The sequence below is a fragment of the Aulonocara stuartgranti genome (assembly GCF_965226115.1).
Source record: "Aulonocara stuartgranti genome assembly, chromosome: 6".
In the NCBI taxonomy this organism is placed as follows: domain Eukaryota; kingdom Metazoa; phylum Chordata; class Actinopteri; order Cichliformes; family Cichlidae; genus Aulonocara; species Aulonocara stuartgranti.
Genome location: NC_138944.1, coordinates 25,729,137 through 25,754,310, shown reverse-complemented (window position 1 = coordinate 25,754,310; position 25,174 = coordinate 25,729,137). Strand labels below are relative to the sequence as shown.

Here is a 25,174-nt window from a genome sequence, read left to right as displayed (position 1 = left end):
TGCAGTTACTGCTGAAAAAATGCAGTGTGTTTACAGTAACACGTGACTTTGTATCTCATTACTCCCAACACTGTATATAACTTAAAGAGACAAAGTCACAAAAAGAACAAAAACATTGCAACCTGAAACAATAGGAAGACAAAAAGTGGGCTCAAGTGGATTGCATTGTTTTATTTACATCCCAACATTTTTGTAACTGGGGTTGTAGTACAGAACCGGGACTCTGTATTTTAACTTGACCCATTTTGTCTCCATAAGCAGATTTATGTCTCAGTGCGGATACTGCAGCTTAACCTGCGGTTGGTAAAACAGAAAAGCGACAAGTGACAGCTTAAATGCTGAAAAAATGGTTTTTGGTCACATTGTATTTGAAGCTACCAACACACACATACAGACACAGAAAAATGCCATCTGGTATTTTACCAAATGTTCAGAGAAAGGAGATGTCCTTTTTGTAGAAATTGTAAGTCCTTTGTTTTCCACATGTGCATGCTTTCTCTGTGCTGAGCCTGACACAAGAGACAGAAATTGGGATGGAAAAAGTTGCATTTTCTGCCAATCCCTAATACTTCTGTGTAGGAAAATCCCTTTCCTTAAACATGGGCAATGGGTCCAGAAGTGGTGGTACTTGAGGGGATTTGACGTCATGCAAAGGCAGGGGATAAAACAGCCTTTGATGTCAGGCTAGTCAAGCAAAGAACCCCTGCCTGGAACAAGTCCAAAAGTCTACTCTCTCTGTGTATATGTAATTATGAATGGTCAAGGAAACTCGACCCAGAGTACTTGCACTTCCCCCTCTGCCCAATCGCACACAAACACACACACACCCTCTTAATGGCCTAAATTGGTTATTCCACAGAGATTTGCAACCCAGACTGACAAAAAGACAAGAGAGGGCCAGCTGTCTCCCATAGCATATGTTGACCACTTGTATGACAGCCTGGCTCACTTCTTTGTGTAAATGGAGACAGCATTACCACTTTAGCTCATCTCAGCCCATCAGCAGCTCTAAGAAGATTCAGCTGTAGCCGAGGCTGCCAAGCATGCTGGTAAGTCTGAATGAGGCATATTCAGCGTGCCAGAGAGGGAGGTGTAACGGATTATGTCTGTGTACCTGCACATTCTCGAGTATAATGGTCAAGTCTGTCTTTTTGTCAGTGTATAGTACAGATAAGATCCCCATTTGCTCTGGGCTCAAAGCAGTGCATTGATTCCACTGCGTGTGTACCTACTGTGCTCAATCAGGCTGTGTGTTTAGAGCGTCGGTGTACACAAACCACACAGCTTCATGGCTGGGTGACAAAATGGCACCAGGCGTCAAGACTAATATTACCGCGTCTAGAGACATGAAATCAGAAGCAATAGACTTGTTTTATTTCCCCTCTGTCAGCCCGGCGTAGATTTCTGAAGGATCAGCGGGGTTAGTGGTGTGGTGAGGAGGTGGTTTTTGTGCGTTCTGTCTGTGTGTATGTGTGTGAGCGTGCAGTTAAACACATAATTCTGTCCTTGTGTGTTAAGCGCACTGCTGTTTTTAGGGAGACTTCAGAGTCTGGCTCTCCGAGCTCCGAAAACCCTGGATTGTCTAAGGCTCTTCGGCTGATGTGTCAATCTCAGCAGAGCTACAGAAAAGCAGATGAAGCATTCATTCAATGTTGACTTTTTTTAAAAACTCATTCCGAAGAAATAACAAACTATCGTGTTTAGGTGATGGATGAAAACACCTGAACACACGCGGCAGAAGAATCTCAGCAGAGTATTTAACCACAACACCTGTGGTTTGATTACTTGGTTTGAGGGCCTTTGTTCATATCATACCCTTCATTCTCTGCTTCGTTTTCCTCTCTCTATACACTATAAACTGACATAATTAACTGCTTTTGAAATATTGCCTATTTAAAAAAATCTGTGGTATGTCAAAGTGCTGAAGTAACTCTTTTCATCTTCTAGCGGCCTTGCACCCACCAACCTCCTTGTAATAAGGTCTGTGCAATAAATCGCTGTTATAATTTATCCGCTTGCCAGGAAATCATATTTTGATGGTACGTGCTGTGATCAAAAAAAAAAAAAAGCAGAAACCTAATTTCAATTTGTGAGCTATCCACTCCATAGCTGCCTCCTTTTGCGGCTTCCACTGATTTTGCTTCATTTGGATTATTCTCTTGAAGTCTTCCTCTGCACGCTGTGCCTGTCTCATATCAGTGATGCACACTGTATCTCATCCACAATGTTAAAATGCTCACCCTTCGACTGCAGTTTGATTTTGGGGGAGAGGACAGTTGAAGGGAAGCATATCTGGCAGCACAGGGTGGGTAGTTAGTAGGGGTGCAACGATACACAAAATTCATGGTTCGGTTCGATACTTTGGTGTCACGGTTCGATGTTTTTTTGATACAAAAAAATGCTCATGCCTTTTTAATTTGTCATTTATTAAAATAACTCAAAAGTACAGTTTTTAAATTTAATGTTGCTGAAACAACAAAATAATAAAAAATAAATAAATTTATCTGATCGAGAAATCACTCATCTTTGGAAAAGAGAGTTTATTACAGAGAAATGTCTCTTTCCAAAATAAAAGCTATACTATACGCTTCTTCTGGGCTATATTCTCAGCAGCATATTAAACATATCAGGTCCCCATAAGGAGAATCATGTGCTAACGGCTGTCTAAATGACTCGGGTAAAGTTTGTAGCATGCGTGCTTGCTGTTTTTGTCTGCTTCCACTTGTCTTTGCACTAGGATGATGTCTGTATAAATGTGCAGTCATATTCGTTGTGTTCCCACTAGTGCTGTCAGCGTTAATCTCGTTGAAAGGACATTAACGCCATAACGCGGAAAATCTCCGTTAACAAGTTACCGCGGATCGCCCCGTGCGTGGGGCTGGACGGCATCAACACGTTAACAAGCTAACTGTGCTAACGCACTAGTTCCCACCAATTGAGCATTGCATGGCACATCCGACATACTGTTTTACTTTTGTCCATGAGGCGCTTACCATCAGGGTCATGCTTCACATGAAAACCAAAATAGTTCCAAACGCCAGATCTGGGGGGAGGTTCAATTTCGGGTAGCGTTGAGGCAGTTGCCATGTTGCAACGAGCTTAGCTCCTGTCTTGCTAGCTTGCGCTGCGCTCAGTGGATCTGCGCTCAACAGTGCAGCCTAGGCGGAGTAGACGAACGCAGATCCACTGAGCGCTCAACACAGACAGCATGGTCAGAAGAAAAGTTGATCAAATAAATTAAAAATTTTGTATTGTTCGATACAAATGCGTACCAAACCGAAAGCACTGTATCGAACGGTTCAATATCGATACGAGTATTGTTGCACCCCTAGTAGTTAGCTAAAAAGATTCTTCTAGTTTAGCCAAAAAGTCCTAGCCTTTTCAGTGCTCTGTGATGTCAAGGCGAAGCTGCGTCGACACTCTGACACAAGGAGAAAATTCAGTGTAAAAAATAAAGACAAGCACTGTTCACTTGTCACGCTCTTGATCTTGAAGCTCTGCCTTTAAGTTTGGACACTAGAGCTCTTGGACTGCTGTTTAGCATCTGGGTCGCTGAGCTGAGCCAGGCCCAGCTCTCATCATAAGTAATGATTCTAGACATGAAGGTTGGGTCAGTCTGGCATGGAAGTTGCTGCAAAACTGCAAATGCGCAAGGGCAAGTAGTCAGACGTGATGGACGGGTCTTCTTTATAAAAATTGTGGAAGCACTGGAAATGGTGCAGAGCCCACAAAGAAAATGACCTTGAAGGAATAAGTGGCCAGCTTTTAATTAAGATGCTTTTTTGCTTCCATGCATATAGTTGCAGATTTTTTTTCATTGCACGATCTATAACCACTATAACTATGTAACAGCTGCACAAAACAGTTCAGTAGTGTGTAGTCTTATTTTTTATGCTGTGCTTTTTTTTTCAAACTTAAGGGTGTGTTCAGACATTCACGCATAGCTGCCAGTCTGTCTGTATCAGTCTCATTACCAGTCCCCAATCTGTCCCCACACGGTCCCAAAGGGCTGCGTTCGAGAGACGCCCATCAGAGCTGTGCGAGGGAACAGGAAACCCCCAGTGTAAACAGAATGATTTGAATTGGTTCAAATAGACAACAGCAAGTAGTTAAACACTGCTTGAGACTTCTCAGGAAAGCCCCTCAGCTCCTGGAATAATACGCTTTATTCCTGGAGTTGGAGGGAATAAAATGTGTTGCTCTGTTTGTCAGCAGGAATACGAGGGGGGGCAAAAGTCAACTATAAATTTTGTGTGAAGATTTGAATCACTTCTTTAAAACAAAAAATGTAATATAGAGCACTGGCTTTACTAGAGGGCTGCGGTCTCTGAATGCCAATCAGGTTTTTAGTAGAATTTATTGCAGATTGCAATAAAAAAAAGTTCTTTTATTTTTGCAAACATTTGATACGAACGGGATTTACTTTAAAGTAATTCATGAATGTTACAGAGATGCCTTAAAAGTTTTATCAGCCAGGTCTGACCAGAGGCATTATTGCTATAAATTATAAATGACTGTGTCTACTTGCCTCATACTCGGAGTCTAAATTCTCTGGCTTTTTATCTAATCAGTACAGATAAAGTAGTTATTGAGTGTAACTTTTAACACACCTATAATCAGATCTGAGGCAGCGATTCCACTATTATTTACCTCAGTGTCACATGCCTGCAGAATGGAGGAGAGGTGTATAAATACATTTCACACACACAGGTTGAATATCATGCTAATATTGCTGCTGCCTCACTGCAAATGACATTCAGTACTTTTGACCCACTGACAAAGCAGCAAATCAGAGGAGGAGAGAAAAAGCGAGGTTACACAAATGTCACCTGATTCATGGTCTATGTTAAGTTGCTGATATAAACAAAGAAAAATCAATAAAAATGTGGGTAACTGCAGATGCCACAGCTTATCCATCCGTCAGGTTTCAGACCCAGACGTAGGACTCACAGCACAGGAGGAGAAGAGAAAGCAAGCTTCTAACGAGGGACAATTATTCAAACGTATGAACTTGATGCAGAAATACAAAAAGACTTAAATAAAGAGACTGAAAAGCCTGGGGGAATATGAAATTACGTTATAAACAGTAAACAATAAACAAGAAAGCAGCTGAACATAAATCCCCACAAGCCAACAAAAGCTCTAAACGCTGGGTCTGAGACTCAGGAACCATGACGCCGTTTTATTCCACTTTAAGGTCACAAAGGACCGGAGCCTATCCCAGCTGTCATAGGACGGAGGCAGGGCACACCCTAGACAGATCAGCAGTTTAATTTCATTTTATTTTCATGGCACAAATTCACAGCAGTAGGCATTTCATATTGTAAGGAAAGGACAAAGAAAAACAACGATTCAACCATTCCCTATCAGCCGTCACAGGCAAAAGTGAAGAGGAAGATACTAAGAGGAAGATACCTCCAGCTGAACCAGGCTCAGCGAGGGAGGGCGCCCACCCCCTGCTGCGACTGATAGGCGTGAAGGAAGGAGAAGAGAGCAAAGAGGAGCGAAGCAAGGCAGCTATAATATTACAATAAACCCGCAGCATTTTGGTGGGGCCAGCTACCCCCTGCCAGTAACATGTAGCTCAGAGTCCCAGAAATTTCCAGAAAGACAAAGAAAGAGCGGGGATGGACAAGGCAAGGATCGCTGAATCGATCACAAAATGTAGAGAATTAAACACTGAAAGCTCATCCTATTGATCGTCTTGCACACAAAACTTTTATAACAGTTTAAAATATGCCTAAAGGTCCCTTAAGGACAGTGTTTTTTGTATGTAACAATGATTTCCTTTGTTTTGATACATCACGGAAGCAAAGGCGTATCACCATGACGCTGTCAGAAAATACCACCAATTTCCCTTTTTCAAAAATGTTGTTGATAAATCATACCTTGCAGATCCCAGCACGTAGGCTCGTCTTATTTCATGACACTGCTTGTCTGCTGCTTGGCTCGTTTCGTCGCGTCTTGTTTCTAGAAAGGTTTTGATGTAAAAGCAAATAGCACTCAGAACCCTTGTTAGCAGGTGTGGAAATGAAAGGAAAGTCTCAAACGAGCACAACAGAAGTTAAAGGTGGTGACTGGGTCCTGCGATTTGAGGGAGGTTGTGAGCAAATATTGGCTAATGCCATGCTGCCTTCTGGTGTTTGAAAGCCCAACACTGTCTGCTGTGTTTGCTTTAATCCTATTGCCTGCTTGCCACTGCACCAGCTTACCTGTCAACATTTGTTGCTCCTGATCTGCAGCCTCAGTTGGCAGACTGTATTTATGCCACACCTCCAGGTAGACCCACTAGGGAGAGCTCTATCTTCTGCTTTTGTGCCCAGGAGAGGTGAGAGGAATGGAGAGAAATGCCAGGAGGAGGAAGAGGGCAGACTGAGCTCAGCTGCTGGCTCATTTACCCAGCAAAAAAAAAAAAAAGTCCTCTTCCTTTTTTCCCCCTCTTCAGCTTCCTGCTTTTTCACATCTGTGTTGCAGTGCAAATGTGGATATCGCACATGTGTGTACACACACGAGCACAAACTATATCTCACCATAGTCCTGTGCTGTCCCTCTCTCTTGCCAGGCGAACAAAGACCCACTGTTTCTGACGGGGGTGACCTTCCCTTCAGAGTATCCTGCTAGCCCAGAGACGCTAGTCAAGCTAAGCGTGTATGATGCAAAGGACAAGACCCAGGAATCAGTGAGTAAACACTTTTTGCTCTGCATGTGTGTGCGTCGCATATGTGCATGCTAAAAATCCAGTGGGTGAGAAACGGGGAGCTGTAACGATGACAGCCTGCTCACAACTGGCTTTGAACACATCTCTCGAGTGGAGGTTTTGCTGTACCGAGCTTTAAACTATACAGGGGGATGATCATTAAAAGAAATCCGGTTTCAGAATCTCATTATGTTTAAATTTATCCTGCTTATTCGGAGGTGCAAAGAGTTGCGTGCTGATTTACAGGACTGAATCACGGCTGTATCGTTCCAATCAGTCTCAGACCAAAACTTTTTTCCTCGAGTTTTGAAGGAAAAGGTTGTGAAGCCTTCAGTGAGCATCCGTGCATGGCACTGATCCCGTGGGAAAACCAATCGGCACATCAGTGGGAATGGAAAAGAGAGCCAGACATAGAATCCTGAATGGGCCGGGCCCTCTGATTTAGACGTTTAAAACAGACTTTATAACAGGCTTTTCAGTGTGCGCCGACGTTTGATCTCAATCAGCCACCCCACTCAACCCTGCGTGCCAAGATCTTAATTTGGCATAACTTACTATGAAACATTCATGAGCTTTTTTTTTGATGAGTTAGGACTTCAGTATAGCAGTGGTTAGTGGTTAGTATTTGCAAATGTATTACATTAAGGCCTCTGATTTTGTGTTGGCACAAGGCCAGCAGTAGCGCAAATGCAGTCCCAGTGTGTCTGCGCACCGGAGCTGTGTTTGCTCTGGTGCGCAGACACACTGGGCCCACTTTTTTTCTACACTTACTGTGTGGATGCACGCAGCCTGTAGCTAACTTGAAATGACCTATTTTAACGATCTGCTACTTGACTTGGCGTGAAAAAACAAATGTGTTTTTCCACCTGTGGCTTCCACTTCCTGTTGCCAAACCCTTGGAACCAACAACCGAGACAAAATTATAGATAAACAAAATCTCTAATAGCTCTACTTTTGTGTTACTAAAGCTCTGTGTCATCACGAGCAATGTAGGCTGGAAAAACCATGTAAACCCTTGAGTTTAGTACCGTCAGGAACAATGACCTCTTCTTAACTTATTCACAACTCAAAGCACTTAACACTAAAAATACCTTCGCTCACTCATACACACACTCGAACAGAACATTTTTAATCTGTCAGACTCACTCTCACACACTGATGAATGCATCTGTTTAGTATTTTGCCTAAGGACATATTGACTAACAGACTAGAGGAGCTGGAGGTTGAACCACCAACCGTCCAATTAGTGGGTGACCCCACTCTTCCTCCAGAGCCACAGCTGCCCCATATGAAACTGGACGTTGAGGAGGAATTTTGATTGTTCTTGATCTCATGAAATAATCTCAACTGATTAACATTTCTGTTATTTTTTTGTGATCGAACAGTCTTCTTCAGATCATGCCAAAGCATCTCAGTCAGCTTGAGGTCAGGACTCTGACGCGGTCTGTTCCAAAACAAGTTATTGTTTGTTTCACTCGTTTTAGTATTGATTTATTTGTAAGCTTTGGGTCATTGTAAAACCCGACCTCTCAGGTCATGAAGTGCTGTCCTGGCATTCTCCTGCAAAAGTTGAATTAATTTTTCCCTCAATGGTTGTAACGTGGGATTTAAGATCCTGCGTTGCTGTTGGTTTGCGTAGGAGTCCGGTTACACAGAGAGAGGGATTATGGGAATTCAACCTATGCAGAGGCTATGCAAATGCGCTTGCATGCAGTCCTCCAAAAAAACCAACAGTACAGCCCTGTGGCACCAACACTATGAGTAATGTGTGAATGCTGATTGGACAGAAAGCTGGCTTGTTTAAGAAAAGCAGTGACAGTTAACCACAAAATACTTCAATGGATAGTTCTCACTTCAATAAGCTCTAACTCCCCCACGACTGGAACAGTCAGGAAAACAGGTGCGGGGTTTAACCGCACTTTGTCCATCCATTTATTTTCTTATCCGATGAAGGGTGCAGAGGAGCTGGAGCCTATCCCAGGTGTCCTAGTCAACATTGGACAGGTCACCAGTCTATTGCAGATCTAGGGGTTTTCCCTTTTTTTTCTATATGTTCTACGATACAGAGGCGAGAATATTGACAGGGGAACAAGAGTAGCTGTCATGCTGGCATTCAGAATAGCCCCAAATCAATACGTCCCTCCTTGCAAAAACCAAAAAATATATAGAAAGCCTATCTGATATTAATAAATGAATAATTACTCCTCTGTTCAGAGAATAGGGAAAGGGTTTTTTTAGGTAACACATTTTTGGAGCAAAAACCTCTACAATCATATAATATCATATCCTGTTTTACCTAAGGCATAAAAACATAACAGTTAAAAACATAACAATGATTTAATGATTTATTGGCAAGAACATTTTGCAACTTCTAGGATTTAATGCAAAAGCATGTATGACCATTACAACCGTTAAACACTGTCCTCACTGCCAAACAATCCTCAAAAGAATGGAAAAAAAAGGCTTATTGCAAACTAGTATGTGGATTCAAAGCATTGGTTAGAAACCTTGCGCGTGGGACTTGCACGTTTCCCACACTCACTGAAATGGTAGATCAGGTACTTTTATGAAGTTATGTCCCCCATAATCCCTCTTATGCTGTATTTTAATCTCAGTTAACTCTCATTTAGGTTAGCCTAAATTAGCTCACAATAGCTCTTTATAACTTCTCTAGAAATTAACTTATGATTTGTTTAATTTTGTTTAAGTACATTGCAGGTGCAGATTTCTTGTCTGCGTCAAGGCACACTCCGACCTCTGTTCCCTTTTGGCGCTATATATGATCACTCCTACGCTGTTTTATCATTTCACTGCTTCAGGATTACTCAACGGTTCTTCAAAAAGCAACACTCTGCAGGAACTTGAGCATCTGTTGGGGGAAACACAGACAGTTCTTGTGATGTTGTCAAGATCCCGTGTCACCGCTGCCACTTGAAAACACACACACAGACATGAGATGTGCAGTTTAACAGTTTAAAGTTCCTATAAAAGCACAATTTTGCTTGATTCGATGGGTCTGAAATCAATTGTAACAGGTCAAAGTTAACCTAGGACAGCTTCAGTGTGCAGATGAAATTGTAGCACATGGACAACAGTATAAAAAGTTTGCATATTTTAATTTTTGTGTGTTCTGCATCATTAAATTTCAGGTTAAAAGACCCGTATATGAAGGTTAAAGCATGCTCTGCTGCATCTTACTGTCTCTTGCCCCGTGATATAAAATAATCAAAGAGTTTTAAACAGTTTAAACTGAAGGTTTAACTTTAACCTAAATGTGTCAAACCATTTACTTGGATTTCTGTGTAATGGCATTAGCTAGTGGATCTGTCAGCAGGGCCATTTGCCTGTTGCAGAAACTTCCTGTGGGTAGTTTTTATGCTCGTGTTACCATTGGAAGTTTTAAGAAATATCTTAAAAGATGAACATTGTAATGACTACTATATTAAGATACATTACTGATGTTGGTAAAATATTTACTGCCTTTATATATTATTTTAAGAAAGCCTTGGAGAAAAAAGATATTGTTCATGGTAGGTGTCAGTCAAGAGTTCTTTGATGCACAAGCTGTGGACAAAATATTTGATTTTATTAAGTGCTTCAGTATTTAGGGATTTTTAGCGTCTGTCTTCTGGTCTGTCCTTCACTCTGTCTCTGTGAGTGATATTTCTCAATAGCTCCTGTCAGACTGTCAAAAGTATCACTGATAAAGCACACGACATTTCACTCAAGCTTTGCTTTTAGAGCTTTATGCTTAAAAACAGCGTTATAGACAGATCCTATTTAGCATATTTTTATATGCTTCACTCAACTCATTCCACTAAATAAACACACACACACACACAGCAGAGCCCTTATACCTTACGCAGACTGCTTTAAAAAAAAAATGTGACCATTAAAACAATGCCTTGCATAGTGCCCCTGCAATAGATCTGCCTTTTCTTTTTTTTCCTTGTACCAAAGCTCTTGCGCTTACATTTCCTCGGCTCAGCTGGGCACAGCGCGCTTGTCTGGGTCTCATTAGAGAGGCTTTCGTTGACACAGGCGTGACCCTGAACATGAGCTGGCACAATGCGTCAGCCCCTAGTTGCTTAAGTGGCAGATCGAGAATCGCTCAGTCAAGGCTCGGTCATTTAATTTAATGTTGCTTTTTTTTTTTTTTTGCCCCTTTGCGAGAGCGAGCACTGGGGCAATTTGCTGTGTTTGTGTGTGTTTTACAAATCGGCTGTCAAAAGTTTTACATATCACTTTCAGCTTTGATAGCAGATGTTGTGCCACCAGCTGATTCACTGCAGTGGAACACAACCCCCCCCCCCCCCCCCCCCCCCCCCAAAAAAAAAACCCAAACAGAATAGATGCAGCAGAAATGTAGCACATCTGCAGTTTTGTGTTATATGGCATGTCACCTATTACCGTACCCACCATAAGAGTTTTGAAGTGGAAATAAAGGAGGGTGGAAATGGTGAAGATGGGGGAAGGAAACTGATGGAGCGAGGTTTATAGATGACTGCTTTAACATTCGTAGAAGACCTAAGAATTTCATAGTAGGATGGTTTTACCTGCACCTTGGGCTTCTCATTTAGATATTGTAAGATGACACTGGCTTCGTGGTCATGAATATTTGAGAATGCACACAGGGATGAGAAAATGATAAGTGAGGGAGTGGAGGTGTGAGATGGAGTAAAAGCGGATCTGATATCACCCAGGCGTAAATGATCCCACCCTTGAGCCTAGTTGTCAAAGAATGACAGGCAAGCCTTTCTTTGTCACTGACGTCTTGAGTGCAACTTCGCTCTCCCTTTCATCTTACATTCTCATCACTGAATGAAGAAATATGCTTTGTGATTGGAAAAAAAAAGTTGTGCTTTACAAGGAGAACTCCACTGAAAGTGATTTTATTATTTGCTCAGCTAAATATTAAACATATTATGAATAGTACAACCGTGTTGTTTCTTTTCTTTTATGTTGTTTAAATGAGAGATAAGAAAAAAACACCACTGCTGTCATGGTACAAGGCACAAAATGATAATTGCATTCTGAATACAGAGCAGCAGAGTATTTATTTTCTTCCTGCTTAGTTTCAAGCATATTTACAGTAGTGTGCAAAGGTCTTGATTCACCACTTATTCCTTTATATTTTGCTTCCAAGGAGTGAGATTTTCTGGCTTCAGGTTTTTGATCCCAAAGTGCAGAACAACATCGTTTTTTAAAAAAGTATGAAAGCAAAAGCTTTATTCCAGCCACCATGACTCAGATAAACAAAGGATAGTTTTGCTATCCTACATAATGCTGTGTGAATTCTCTATGATTATTCACTTACCAGTATTTTGTATTATGCTTCTCTCTGTATTGAACCGGTCCGTGTAGGATGGATTAGTCAATGCTGCGGATGCAAATAAAATAACCTGAGCCCGAATCTTTCTTGTAATTCTTTTAAAGGGATCTTGAGCAATAGTTCTCCAGGGATTTTGAAGGTACAGTCCTTATCCCTGACCATTTTCATTTAAGCATAAAAAAGTACACTCACTCAACAGATGAACCAGTGTTTTGTCTACACATAATGGACAAATAGCAAAGAACCAGTTTAACTCATTTTGATCTTTGAGTTGAATCAAAATATAAAAAAACATCCCAAAGATAACACATTTTGAGGTGTAAAATGGTATTCCGTACTCCGTGGTATAACACTGACAACAGGTGTTATGAAGTGATGGATCCAAATTTGAAACCAATGTTTGGTTCAAATTAATCTCAGTATGTGTCTGGAGACATCTGTAAAACACAGTGGAGGCTCTGTCATGTTTGAGGCTTTTCAGCCAAAGGTGTTGGGTTTCTTGTCAGAATTGATGGAATTAAAAAGCATCTGATTGGCAACAGCTTCATTTTTAAGCAATGATCCCAAAGGTACTGCAAATAAAAATACACTACAATGTGTTAAAAGCACACATGGATAGAATGACACTCGTACATGGATTGACCTCCCCAGAGCCCAGACCTCAACATTATTGAAGCGGTGTGAGATCACCTTAGTAAAAAACAGATCAAAAGGCAGCCCACACCCAAAGAAGAGCTTTGAATGATCTACAAGAGGCCAGCTGAGCTGTTCCTGGAGACTGCTTAGAGAAATTAGCAGAAAAGTTGCCCGTTCAGGCTGTGTTAAAGAGCAAAGGTGTTGTTTTTGCCTTAAATGTTGTATTTTGTATTACCTGTTTTCATAGAAAAATAAAGATAAACACATGAGGAGTGATTAAAGACTTTTGCACGATACTATATATGCAGGTTTCACTGGTGATGGAGATTGAAATGAAAGATGTGGTCAGATGAAGAGTTTTGGGCTCTTGGGTTAAAGCTCAGTACCATTTTCAAAGTTCAATAAAAACCTGAGCAAGGCTCATCTGAGAGAAGCAGGATGAAGAAAGTTCAAAGAATATGAATGAAGTAAATGAGATTATTTGTGTGTATTGGGTGCATCGCATTTGTGCTCACTTACCTCGGCGAAGAGGCTCAAAGACAGACTGCTAATGACAAACCTGTGTTTGCTGTCAGTGCAAACCTATTACCAAGTGTTCTTGTGCTATAAAAGGATAGGACAGCTGCGTCTGGAAGAGCTCTTCTGTCTAATCACAGCCTCATTTATCCTGCCTTTGCTCACTGCAGTCTGGAATGGATGTGTAATGCATGTTTTCAGTTTGCATTCCTGTAACTGACCATGGTGAGGAATTTTGATCGGTTTTTGTGATGTGAACCATGGTGCGACAAACAAAGGCTTCATTTGAGTAAAACAGGAAATGGAGCATGCCTGGTCATTTCCATAAAGCAGCCATAAAATGTATTCAATCCAATAAAACACAAGGAGAGGGCTTTTTTTTTTACTGTGCTGCTATAATTCCCATTTCTTTCTCTGGCCGCCAGAAAGAGCCAGATGAACACTCACATGCACACTCACACCATATGCACTTAAAGTATAGAGCAAGATGTTTGATTTGGAGGCCAATGGAGAAAGAACCAATCACAGCTTTATCTCAGACTGCGGGTCCGTTTACCCCACACACACGCACGCACACACACACACACACACACACACACACACACACACACACACACACACACACACACACACACACACACACACACACACTCTTACTAAGGAAATTGGATAGAGGTTATATGAGAGGAGTCCCAAAGTCCCAGTGATTTCCCAACATTTCCCTGAGGGGGGAAACACCTTCAAAATGTTTTGTGAAATGTGTTGTTGCTGAAATCAAATTAGAGGACTCTTGGTTCACGTTCTGCACAATTTAAAAATGACAGAGTTCAAACCCTTAAACACGTCTTTTTTTCATACTAGAAGTTGCTAGTACTCTTGTGATTATACTAGATAGCTATCTCAATTCAAGAATAAAAATCATACTGCCTTAAACCTTTTCATATAGGGTTTTTATATATATAGAGAGAGAGAGACTACACTATGACCACTGACAGATGAAGGCAATAACACTGATGATCTCTTCATCATGGCGTCTGTTAGTGGGATATATTAGGGAGCAAGTGAACATTTTGTCCTCAGAGTTGTTGTGCTAGAAGAGAACCCACAAAAGCTGTAGTTTTGTGGGGTGTTCCCAGTCTGCAGTGGTCAGTGTCTGTCAAAAGTGGTCCAAGGAAGGAAGAGTGGTGAACCAGCGACAGGGTCACGGGGGGCCAGGCTCATTGATGGGGAACCAAGGCAGATCCATGTTGATCCAACAAACGAGTTACTGTAGCTTTGATTGCAGAAAAAAAGTTAAAGCTGGGTCTGATGATATCAGAATACACGTTGCATCACAGTTTGTTGCATATGGAGCTGCATACAGACCAGTGAGTGTGCACATGTTGACACCACCAAAGCACCAACGCTCAGCATCAGAACTGGACCATGGAGGGAAGAAAGTGGCCTCCACAGTGCATCCATTGACTGCAAAGGATTTTCATCCAGTTATGAAAAAATGCTTATATTTAAAATTATCCTTGTTTGTCTAAATAATTAGTCCCCCATTTTCAGAGGTGTAAATTCCTAAACAGCTAATACAATTTTTTTTGTAAAGATGGAAGTCTGTTTTTGTCCCTAATCCAAGAGAGCAGACTCTGCTTAACTATACAAAGTAAGGAGTTATAGTGTATCTGCCAGCATTTGGAGGTGATACCACTTATTTTTATTTCTTAAACCATAACTGCAGCAGCTGGCATCAAAAGTTATAAAGTGTTTATTATTGTTTTATTGCAGTCACATGAAAAAATTTGTGACTTTGTTGGCATTTTTGTTGAGTTTGTTATATTTTGAACAGGCAAACATTTGATCCTCTTTGTGCCTATAGACGTACAGGAATATATATAAATTATGTAGCTATAAAAGGTACAGGTCACAGCGTTTTCTAAGTTTTTTCTGAGAACTTTACCTATTGGCGTGATGACCACACACGGTACACTAGTTATTTCATGGTCGATATGACTTTGCAAGATTGATATTCCTCATTTCAAGTTGTTAAGCTGGGTTGAATTATCCGCTAAACATAAAACTCTGTTATTTGCCCTGAGCAGACATATTTCCACTGTGTGTTTTCCCAGCTCTCCACAGTTTTCAGACAAGCCCTTGTGGGATACTGCTAAGCCTGAAATAAATGTTTTTGAGTCTTTGGTAAACTCTAAGGATACCAAATTTGACAAAAAAAAATGCCATTACAAATGTGTGTTTTCATTGACTCCATGCCATATTGTTTTTCAGTGTAGTGATCCTTGCAGATTGTGTTATTCTCCTGTATACCTGATTTGAGGAATGTTTGACTGGCAGATATTAACCACATCTCAGGAGGCAGTTTGAACAGCTACTGTTCCATGGTGAATTGTCACTCCAATTATGAACTGCTGAAGTATGGAGAATCCCAGCCACAGTTAATCCTGCCCTGTCAATAATCATGATGTGTAAAAGACGGCGACTTGACATATTTTTGGCACCACCACTTGCTTTAGCTGGATGAGTGTCAATGTGGTGGGAATTTTCTGTAAGTGCAAGTGTTTACTGCCAGAAGGGGGGGATGGGGTGGAAGTAGACAGGGAAACTGCAGAAAGAGTGAGAGAGCTAGAGGGGACTCACACGCGTGTGCACACACACATGCTTTTACAAGAACCAATCTCAGAGATATCCAAGAAAGGTCTTGGTAGTGATTGGGTGGACAGCTCAGCAGTGATAACCTACGAGAGTAACAGTCCTCAGATAAGGACTGTCTCTTGTCTGATGGCCACTTTGCTTCCCTCACCATCATTGTGGCAATGTCACACAATGTCACAAGTGCAGAAAAGTACTGCTGTTCAAGTCTGCCATACTAAAATTAGTTAAACTACAGAGCTCTTGCTTTCTTCCTGACTTGTTTGCTGGGAGTCTTGCTGTGCACAAAACGTGAAGCTACTGCCCGACTCTTTTTTATGAAGACGCTACCAAATTTCATCACGAGGTCTAAGTTCTGTAATGAATGAATGTCATGCAAATGTCTAATTAGTGCTGTGCTAGTGCAGAATATTAAAATGTCACAGCTATAATAAAACAACTGTTTTGCCTCCCTTATTAAATTAAATTAGGTATGTTCCCTTTTTTTCTGCAGAAAAGTGGAAAAGAAAATTTCACAGAACTGTGTGCAGTTCTCTGAAAAACTAAATTCACACCATGTTTCATTAGCTTTTATCAGCAATAACTGCAGTATGTTTTCTGTATGACTTTATCGGTCTTTATCGTGAAGGAATCAGTTCATTGAGGTTTGTGGGCATTAGCTTATGCAAGTCTTGTGGCCTAAGTCATCACCCCTCCACCACCGTACTTCACACATGAGGTGCTAAATAGTCCAGACTAGTGGTCTTTATGCAAATAAAATAAAAATTTTACATATGAGAATTTTAAAATGAAATCCTAAAATCTATTATTAGCCAATGTAAAGAATATAAAATGCCAGAAATGTGAGCTTGCTTACTAAAATGCTAGCACTCTGGCTTTTTTTTTTTTTTTTTTTTTTTTTTGCTTAGAGGCATTGCAAAGAAATTATCTAACATGGTCTTTTGTGTCCAAAGGACATTGCTCTAGAAATCTCAGATACAATTTTACAAATCTAACCTTTGCTGTCATGTTCTTTACAGAAAAAAGAGACTTTCTTTTGGCAACTCTTCCAAATAATCCATACTGTCATGGAGATTTAATATGCCTGTAGAGTCTTACATTTAGCTTTTTAGTTTTGTGCAATTTCTCTGAGCATTGCACAGTCTGACCTTGGGGTGTATATGCTGGGCCGTCCACTCTTGGGAAGATTGTGGTTTTATATTAACATTCACCTGAATGCTTCAGAGCAGCAAACTGCTCAAACCTCTGCTTTTATAGATGTGCTCATGCTTATTGATGATCAATCAATCAAGTTTGTTTGATTAGCAGCAACTGGCTGCTACTTCCTATGGTAGCAGCACAGGACTGTATAGAGTCCCATGAAAACTTTCTTTTCTCACATGATTCGTTTTTCTGTAAGATTATCTCACTGACTTTGTATTTTTAGAGTAATATTATTATACTAGCAATGATATTATTTCTTGTAATTAGGGCTGCCACAAACGATTATTTTGATAGTCGACTAGTCACCTATTATTTTTGCGATTAGTCAACTAATCAGATCATGCATCCATTGGACGTAAAACGTACAGCTTATTGCACCAGCATGCATCTGCTCTTATATAACTATCATTAGCTTACAGCTTTAAGTGGTTCAAGTATGTGCTAACTAAAAATCACGACAAGATGATAGTTTATTAAATTTTAATGAAATTTGACGATTGTTTGGTGGCGTTTAATAAACTCAGCCGTCTGCTCCTTGCTATCTAAAATATAACGGGACACCGGAGTATATTCTCGAGCGTCTCACACTTCTGATAATCAGTTGTCTGCTTGAAGTTTATTCAGCTGTGTAAAAACTATAACTTTAATCTCAGCCAAACCGATTTACTCAGGAACAAATAAGACAATTAAAAAAAAAGCCAAACAATATAATTTTTAAGTTATCTAAGTGACTCATATATCATGTTTAACCTGAGTAGCGAAAAATGGCAGTGGGTTTGAAAACGATTTGCCCGGAGTCCGGGGTTCTCACCGGCTCTAGTGAGCCTTGAACCCCGGCTCACAATCGAGATGGTGGGCAACAGACGTCTCCGAAAACGTCGGAGCGCTTTTGAAAATATGTGGTGTCTTGATAAACTGAGCAGATATTTGAGGTTTATACTAGAGATGGACCAATCCGATATTACGTATCGGTATCGGTCCGATACTGACCTAAATTACTGGATCGGATATCGGAGAAAAATAAAAAATGTAATCCGATCCATTAAATATCACGAAAGCACCTCACAAAACTTGCAACACGCCATAACTCACCTCAGAACGTTAGCACGTCGGAGCAGTATGCATCACGTGATAGAGCGGCTGTGGCATGCGGGACCTATCGGTGGTCTGGATAGCATGTGGAGCTTCGCTAGCAACCCGGCATTTCATCTCCGACAAAGTTATCCTGAGAGAAGTAAAGCAAGTGTGTAAGTCCATCTCTGAATGTCTGTAAAGCATTCCTGCGTTAAGCTTAACAAGCGACTGCCTCTTCTTGCTGCTACTTCAATCATGAAACTGCTTAACGATCAGCTGATCGGCTTTTCTGTCGCGAGTCCGTGTCTCTAGTTTGTTTTTGGCCCACTTTGCACCAGAAAGAGGAAACCAGCGGCTGAACAACAGCAGCACGTTTAAGCTTGATCAGCTGTTGTTAGAATATATTTAATATTACTTTCTACTCGAGGATCTTTTTCTACGTAGCTGACGCTGGTAACTGTGCAGGGGCGCATCTAGCAAAGTTTAGCCAGGGGGGCCGATAGGGCATTAACGGGGAAAAGGGGGCACAAAGACATACTTTTCTTTCTTATTCTCATTTAAAATGTCGAGCTTTTAATAAATAATTATCTGACACCCAAAGTTTTAATTTGATGTAAAATGAATAGAAGTCAATTACTGTATATAGTGACTATTAAGTCTAATATATATATACCCTAGTAAGCTATAGTACTTTTTCCTTTGGGAAGGTACCATCTGTGCAGTCTGCAATTTTGTTGAAGAAAGATGTTGAATCTATTTAATATTTCTTGAAAAATAATTGATTTCCGTGCATTTTTTTTCACACTGCATCAAATTAAGGTTGATTACGTCGATTAAGCATCATGAGGTGGAGCGTGAGGGGTGGTTCCCTATTTTTTATTTATTTATTTTTGTTGTTGCTGGGAGTTGGAACCCTATTAGTTAGGTTGCTTAATATTTATGCTAAGTACTCTTTAAAATACCAGAATAGGGAGGATGGTGTAGGTTTAAGTTTATTAGATTGATCAGTATTGCTGAACTATGAAATATTTTTTTTTTGCATACAGGTATAACAGAATAGCTTTAGTGTAGTTGTTGTTTTAAACTTGAGTATGAACTTATACAAAATGCAGCAAGATATTTAAAAAACAGTTTTGTTGATTAAAAAACACTATATCGGATTCATAGCGGTATCGGCAGATATCCAAATTTATGATATTGGTATCGGTATCGGACATAAAAAAGTGGTATCGTGCCATCTCTAGTTTATACAGCTACATTCTCGCCTGAAAATATGTTAAACGTTTATTTTGTGACCCAGAAAGAATAATAAGAGTAATATTAAAACTAACTAGCTGCCGCCATTGTTGGAAACTGAGCTGGGCTGCGCTATGAATTCTGGGACACAGCTTCTTCTTCTTCGGGGTTTAACGGCAGCGGGCATCCTTGTACATGCAGTGCTGCCATCTTCTGTTTCAGTCCGTTATTACACTCTTAAATCCTACTACTTATTCCTGCGTCTTTTGGGATCTTACAAAGCTTCAGATGACGCGTCGACTATTAAATCAGTCGTCGCCGATTTTGATAGTCGACGTAATCGTGACTAGTTGACTAATCGTGGCAGCCCTACTTGTAATCCTGATGTTTGAATTCTTACTTTTACAAGATGGATGTATTTACTTTTCATTTTACTGTTGTTTATTGACCGTATCACTAAAGGCAATTCTGTGCTTTTAATTTTCCATTTTCTAACCTGAAGCCTGCAAAGTACAAACATGATAAATTGATTGTATTTATATAATATCCTAGTTTTTTTTAGAAAGTACCTAAAAAAAACTGACAGCTGAGACCAGTTTAGGATCATTACCTGTAGTTATTTACATTTTTGAAGATTTTAGACTTTGGGTTTGTTGTACTTGATGTGATTTTAATAGACTGACTTTACATGTGCTGGTGCTTTTAATCAGACTTTTATCTGAATTTTGAAAATTACATGTTATGTCTGTAGTTTACCTGATTAATTTGCTTTATATGATTTAATACATTTAATATAACAAGGTATCGTCTGCATAGCAGTGTTTTCTAATGTTATTATCCCACTCACCACTAAGTTTCAGTTGGCATTAAGAGAGTTTTGCAAGAGCACCACAGTGATGAAAACAAGAGGAGGAGGAAATGCTGCTCTTTAAATCTCTTGCAGATTTATGCTCCCAGGCTCAAAGAACAGACCTTCCTTGGAATTGTCTGCAGGTGTAGTGTGATTAGCATGCCAGCAGAGGAGCTGCAGCAGCTTCGGTGCATTATCTCTGCCTACCTATGAGGTATAATAGTAAAGCATACATATCATAATTCGCAGTCACTACAGTTATACAAGTAAAAAGCACTAAAACACACTTGAAGAAGAAAAATATGCTCAAGGACACAATTGCAGGTGTTTAGCATGGCCTAAGCATGAGTCATATGGCTTTCTATCCAGGCAGCGTTAATGCCTGGATAGAAAGCTCTATTGATAAAAATAGGAGCATGTCTATCTTCAGATGACTGAAAAATAAAAAGCTGAAATTCCATCTAAGTAGACCTGGTGAAGCAATATCTCTACATTAGGTAACTTGTGTCATGTTCTGTTGAGTGTAGAAGGGGCTTTGCAGTAATCATACAAACGAAGTGAGTCAAAGATAGCTTCAGGTTAAACTTGTTAATTAAATTGTGCATAAAAGTAAATTCTGTCTAGTCTTCAGTAGCCCAGATTGAATGTATATTTGAAATTGGCAGATTTCTATCAAATAAGAGGAAAAAGCACGAGGACACCGTCACATTGGTCCAAATTTAACTGATTTTAGTTAGAAGACTAAAACCACTGCCAACTCAGTATTAGGTGGTATAATTAATGTTGATTAGACAGTAATTGGAAAAGCTACAAAAGGCAAATGACTCTACATTAGGGATTCAGCTGACGTCCTTTTTACATTGCTTTTGTAGCAAATGTATATCTTATCCTAGATTGGCTGTAAGTCTGATGTAAATAACAGTTTTTGATATGTTTTTTGTGCTTTTATGATAGCCAGGGATGATAGGAGAAGCATATCTACAAATCCCCCCTGACATCCCCCAAAGCTCTGATTGGGGTTTGCATCTTAGTGTCTTTGTCCACTGGGATTATCAGCCTTGGTAGACAGGGAAGTTAACCTTACCTACACACCAACTAGAAAAAAAAAGATCAGAAGATCGTACATGGCTCGTGGCCGTGTATGAGATAGTCTCAGCTTTTAGCATAGATCTCTGATGTGTAGTAACACCCTCTCTTTTGCCAGGGAAGGCAATGTGATATACAGATGTTTCACTTTAGTCTTATATTCTGCCCATTCCAACTGGTCATGAATTATGCTCATTTATGTATGTTTAATTTCACATACTACCCAGAAAGGCTAGAAAGAGTGCTTTTAATAAATGGCACATTTATACTTCTGTGGAATTTCAGTTGCCTCTCAACCCTGGGAAGTACTGTTTTTAATCCGCCCGACACCCATCAGGCATCACTGTGTCTTCCTCTTTCATAAATTCTCCTTTATTTCACTGACTTTAAGTTAAAGTTTCGGTGCACTGACAGCCTGACTTATTATACACTTGATTGCTGATCTTTTGATTTAGTTTTCAGCACTGTTCCAATTACTTCCATCAGTTCTCTACTTTTCATACTCCATTACAAGCAAAAAGGAAATAAAAAGAAGAAGAGAGAAACCAGACTTCCCTTATACTATGTGACAATCAGTAAAGCTTTTACATTGAAATTACTCAGAAATTGAAACGCTTTAGGATTAAGTAATTAAGCTGAATTAGAGTAAATGGGAGGATCTTTGCTTAGGCTGCTGCCCCCGCGACCCGGCCCCGGACAAAGCGGATGAAGATGGATGGATGGATGGATGGATGGATGGATGGGAGGATCTGTTTAAAGCGAGTAAAATAAGTATTGAACACATCACCAATTTTAAAGTAAATATATTTCTAAAGGTTCTGTTGATACGGAATTCTCACCAGATGTCATTAACAACCCATCCAATCCACACATGCAAAGAAATCAAACTATAAATGTCCATAAATTATGTGAAATAACACGGGGAAAAAGTATTGCACATTTTTACTAAGTAAGCCTTTGTTGGTGATGATGGCTAAAAGACGCCTCCTGTTTAAATAAACTACATACTTATTGTTTTCTTTGAAACAATTGTACCTACTGACTCCAGGCCTTTTTGTAGCTCCCCACAGAAGTGGTCCTTGGCTCTTGGTCAACTCCTGTGACAAGTCTTTTCATTCCTCTGTCTAAAATCTTCCATGGAGTATCAGGTTATGGTCACTTTATGGTGAAATTGTATTCTTTCCAAATCCAGATTATTGCCCCAACAGTGCTCATAGGAAGTTTCAGTAGTTTAGAAATTCTTCTGCAACCAATGACATCAGAATGTTTTACAACAATAAGGTTGTAAAGGTCTTTGGTGGTGTCCAAATTCATGGGCTTCATCCTCCTCAGGACCCGGCCTTCGCGGTCTACTTGGGCCAGGTCCTCAGAAGGTCGGGTAGGCCGGAAGTAAACAGCTGCGAAATTGGAGCGTCTAGCCTTCTGATTAGCGTCACCGCTGTCTCGGTGGAGTTTAATAAACTCGGCCGTCTGCTCCTTGCTATCTAAAATATAACAGGACACTGGCGTAAATTCTCAACCATCTCACACATCTCTTTAATCAGTTTTCTGTTTGACGTTTATTCAGCTGTGTGAAAACGAAGGAAGAACCCACCCAGGGGATTATTAAAGTTTTATTTTATCTAATCTAATCTAATAACTTTAATCTCAGCCAAAGTGATTTACACACGAACAAATGAAACACTGAAAAAAGACAAACAATAACATTTTTAGGTTATCTAAGTGATTTATATATTACGTTCAACCTGAGTAGCGAAAGTCCGCGGTGATCTGAAAATGATGTGCCGGGAGTTGTGCCGTTCTCGGCAGCTGTAGTGACCCTCGAGCTCTCGGCTAGCTATTGAGCTGGTGGATAACAGATGTCTCCTTAAACGTCGAAGCACTTTTGCAAATATGCGATATCTTGATAAACTGAGCAGATATTTGAAGTTTAAAAACCCACATTCTCGCCTGAAAATATGTTAAAAGTTTATTTTGTGACCCAGAGAGATTAATAAGAGTAATTTTAAAACTTAGTAGTGGCCGCCATTTCCAGAAACTGGAGTTTGGCTGGACCGCGCTATGAATTCTGGGATATGGTGGACCACAAAGGACACATTCGACCCATCCTTCAAATTCGGAGAAAAGAAGGACGCATTTGTCAGCTGCATTCGGAGGAGTCTACGAATTTGGACAGCCTTCGTCACGTTGCTGTGACGTAATCGGCCTACAAATGCGTCCTCAGGAGAATGCAGCCCATGAATTTGGACACGACCCATAAATAAAGAAAGTGGCAGGGTTGCTTTCTAATTACTGATAGATTTCAGGTGCTGTCATGACTTTCTACACCTTGTTGCACCTCCCTTTCTGTTGTGTGCAATACTTCTCTGTGTCATTCTTCATTATTACACATAACTTAATTTATGGACATCTATGATTTCATTTCTTCGCATGTATGGATTGGATGGGTTGTTAATTGCATATGGTGAGAATTTAATGTCAATTGCACCTTTAAAAATATATTTACTTAGAAAATTGGTGATTTGTTGAATACTTATTTTAACCGTTGAGTCTTTATTACTGGCCAGTTGCATGGAAACTAATTCTCCTGTTTGAGGGGGACAAGACGAGCCTTGCTTATGGGGATGCTCCATAAATTATACAGAACTCCTATTTCCGTTGTGTTTTGTGTTTTTTGCGTTTTTCTTTTTGCAGCATTTTTCTTTTTGCAGCGTTTTTCTTTTTGCAGCATCTTTCTTTTTGCAGCGTTTTTCTTGAAGTTGCAGTGCAGCGTTTTTATTTTTGCAGCGTTTTTCTTGAAGTTGCAGTGCAGCGTTTTTATTTTTGCAGCCTTTTTCTTTTTACAGCATTTTTCTTGAAGTTGCAGTGCAGTGTTTTTATTTTTGCAGCGTTTTTCTTGAAGTTGCAGTGCAGTGTTTTTATTTTTGCAGCGTTTTTCTTGAAGTTGCAGTGCAGCGTTTTTATTTTTGCAGCCTTTTTCTTTTTACAGCGTTTTTCTTGAAGTTGCAGTGCAGTGTTTTTCTTTTTGCAGCATTTTTATTTTTGCAAGTGTTTTCTAAAGTTGCAGTCCGTTTGGCCTCTCAGGGCCACCGTATGTAAAAGCATAGCAGCTTTACGATTGCCAACAGTGAGGGATAAATCGTCCCTGATCCTAAAAAAAAAGAAGAAAAAACTCATAAAGTTAAAAGACCAAGTCATTTTTATTGACATCAGAGTACTCGCTCTGCCATGTTAGGTTAATGCTACACATGTCTCACATGACATCTGCAAAGCTCTACAGACATGCTGTGTGTAGCAAAAGCTGTCACAGCGGAGAGAAGTGTTAAAAAACGTTTGAAGCTCTTTCCAAAGCCTGAGCCTCTGAAGCGCCTTCTCACACTGATCATATCATTTTTATTGTCTCACAATACTTCAAGCTCCTGTTTAGCTTACTATATTTAGAAAGGCACGACATAATTACTTTGTTTTCCCACATCGTTCCCCCCACTGTGTTGATGTACACTTCAATAAAGTGACTGAGCATGCCAATGAATATTTACAATTGTTGGAAATTAAGTGTACTCGGGGTTTTATTGTTGGGGTGCATGCAGTCATTCGTGAAAACTGTTGTTGGAATAGTGCACGCTCATTAAAAGCAACCAACTAAATCTAAGCAGGGAAGCTAATTACTTTTAAAAACTGCTGAGCAGATGTCTGGTGCTGTTGCCACAAAGAGACGCCCCTTCTTTTCAAGGTAGAAACTTAGTGGAGACAAAATTTATTGGTATTTAATGCCCTTCAAATGCAGCAGATTTAAATGTTTTAGTCATTTTAGATGTATAAGACACCCCCCCCCCTCTTAAACAGTGCCATTAGGGTGTCTGAGCTGCCAGAGTCATACAGTACTATCTTC

The 25,174-nt window shown here is 40.1% G+C and overlaps 1 protein-coding gene across 10 annotated transcripts in view; it reads left to right on the top strand.

The window, feature by feature from the left end:
- The window catches only part of inpp4b (inositol polyphosphate-4-phosphatase type II B), a 384,743-nt gene that overhangs the window by 228,167 nt on the left and 131,402 nt on the right, over nucleotides 1-25,174 (top strand). For 8 of the 10 annotated variants that reach the window (XM_082537632.1, XM_082537630.1, XM_082537622.1 and 5 more), the window contains one exon: nucleotides 6,563-6,679. The exons of 1 other annotated variant lie outside the window; for it this stretch is intronic. In XM_082537632.1, coding sequence (XP_082393758.1) covers nucleotides 6,563-6,679 — 117 coding nt within the window. Of the gene's footprint in view, nucleotides 1-1,028; nucleotides 1,050-6,562; nucleotides 6,680-25,174 lie in introns of those variants that run through there. One more of the 10 variants, XM_082537635.1, reaches the window with a different exon arrangement.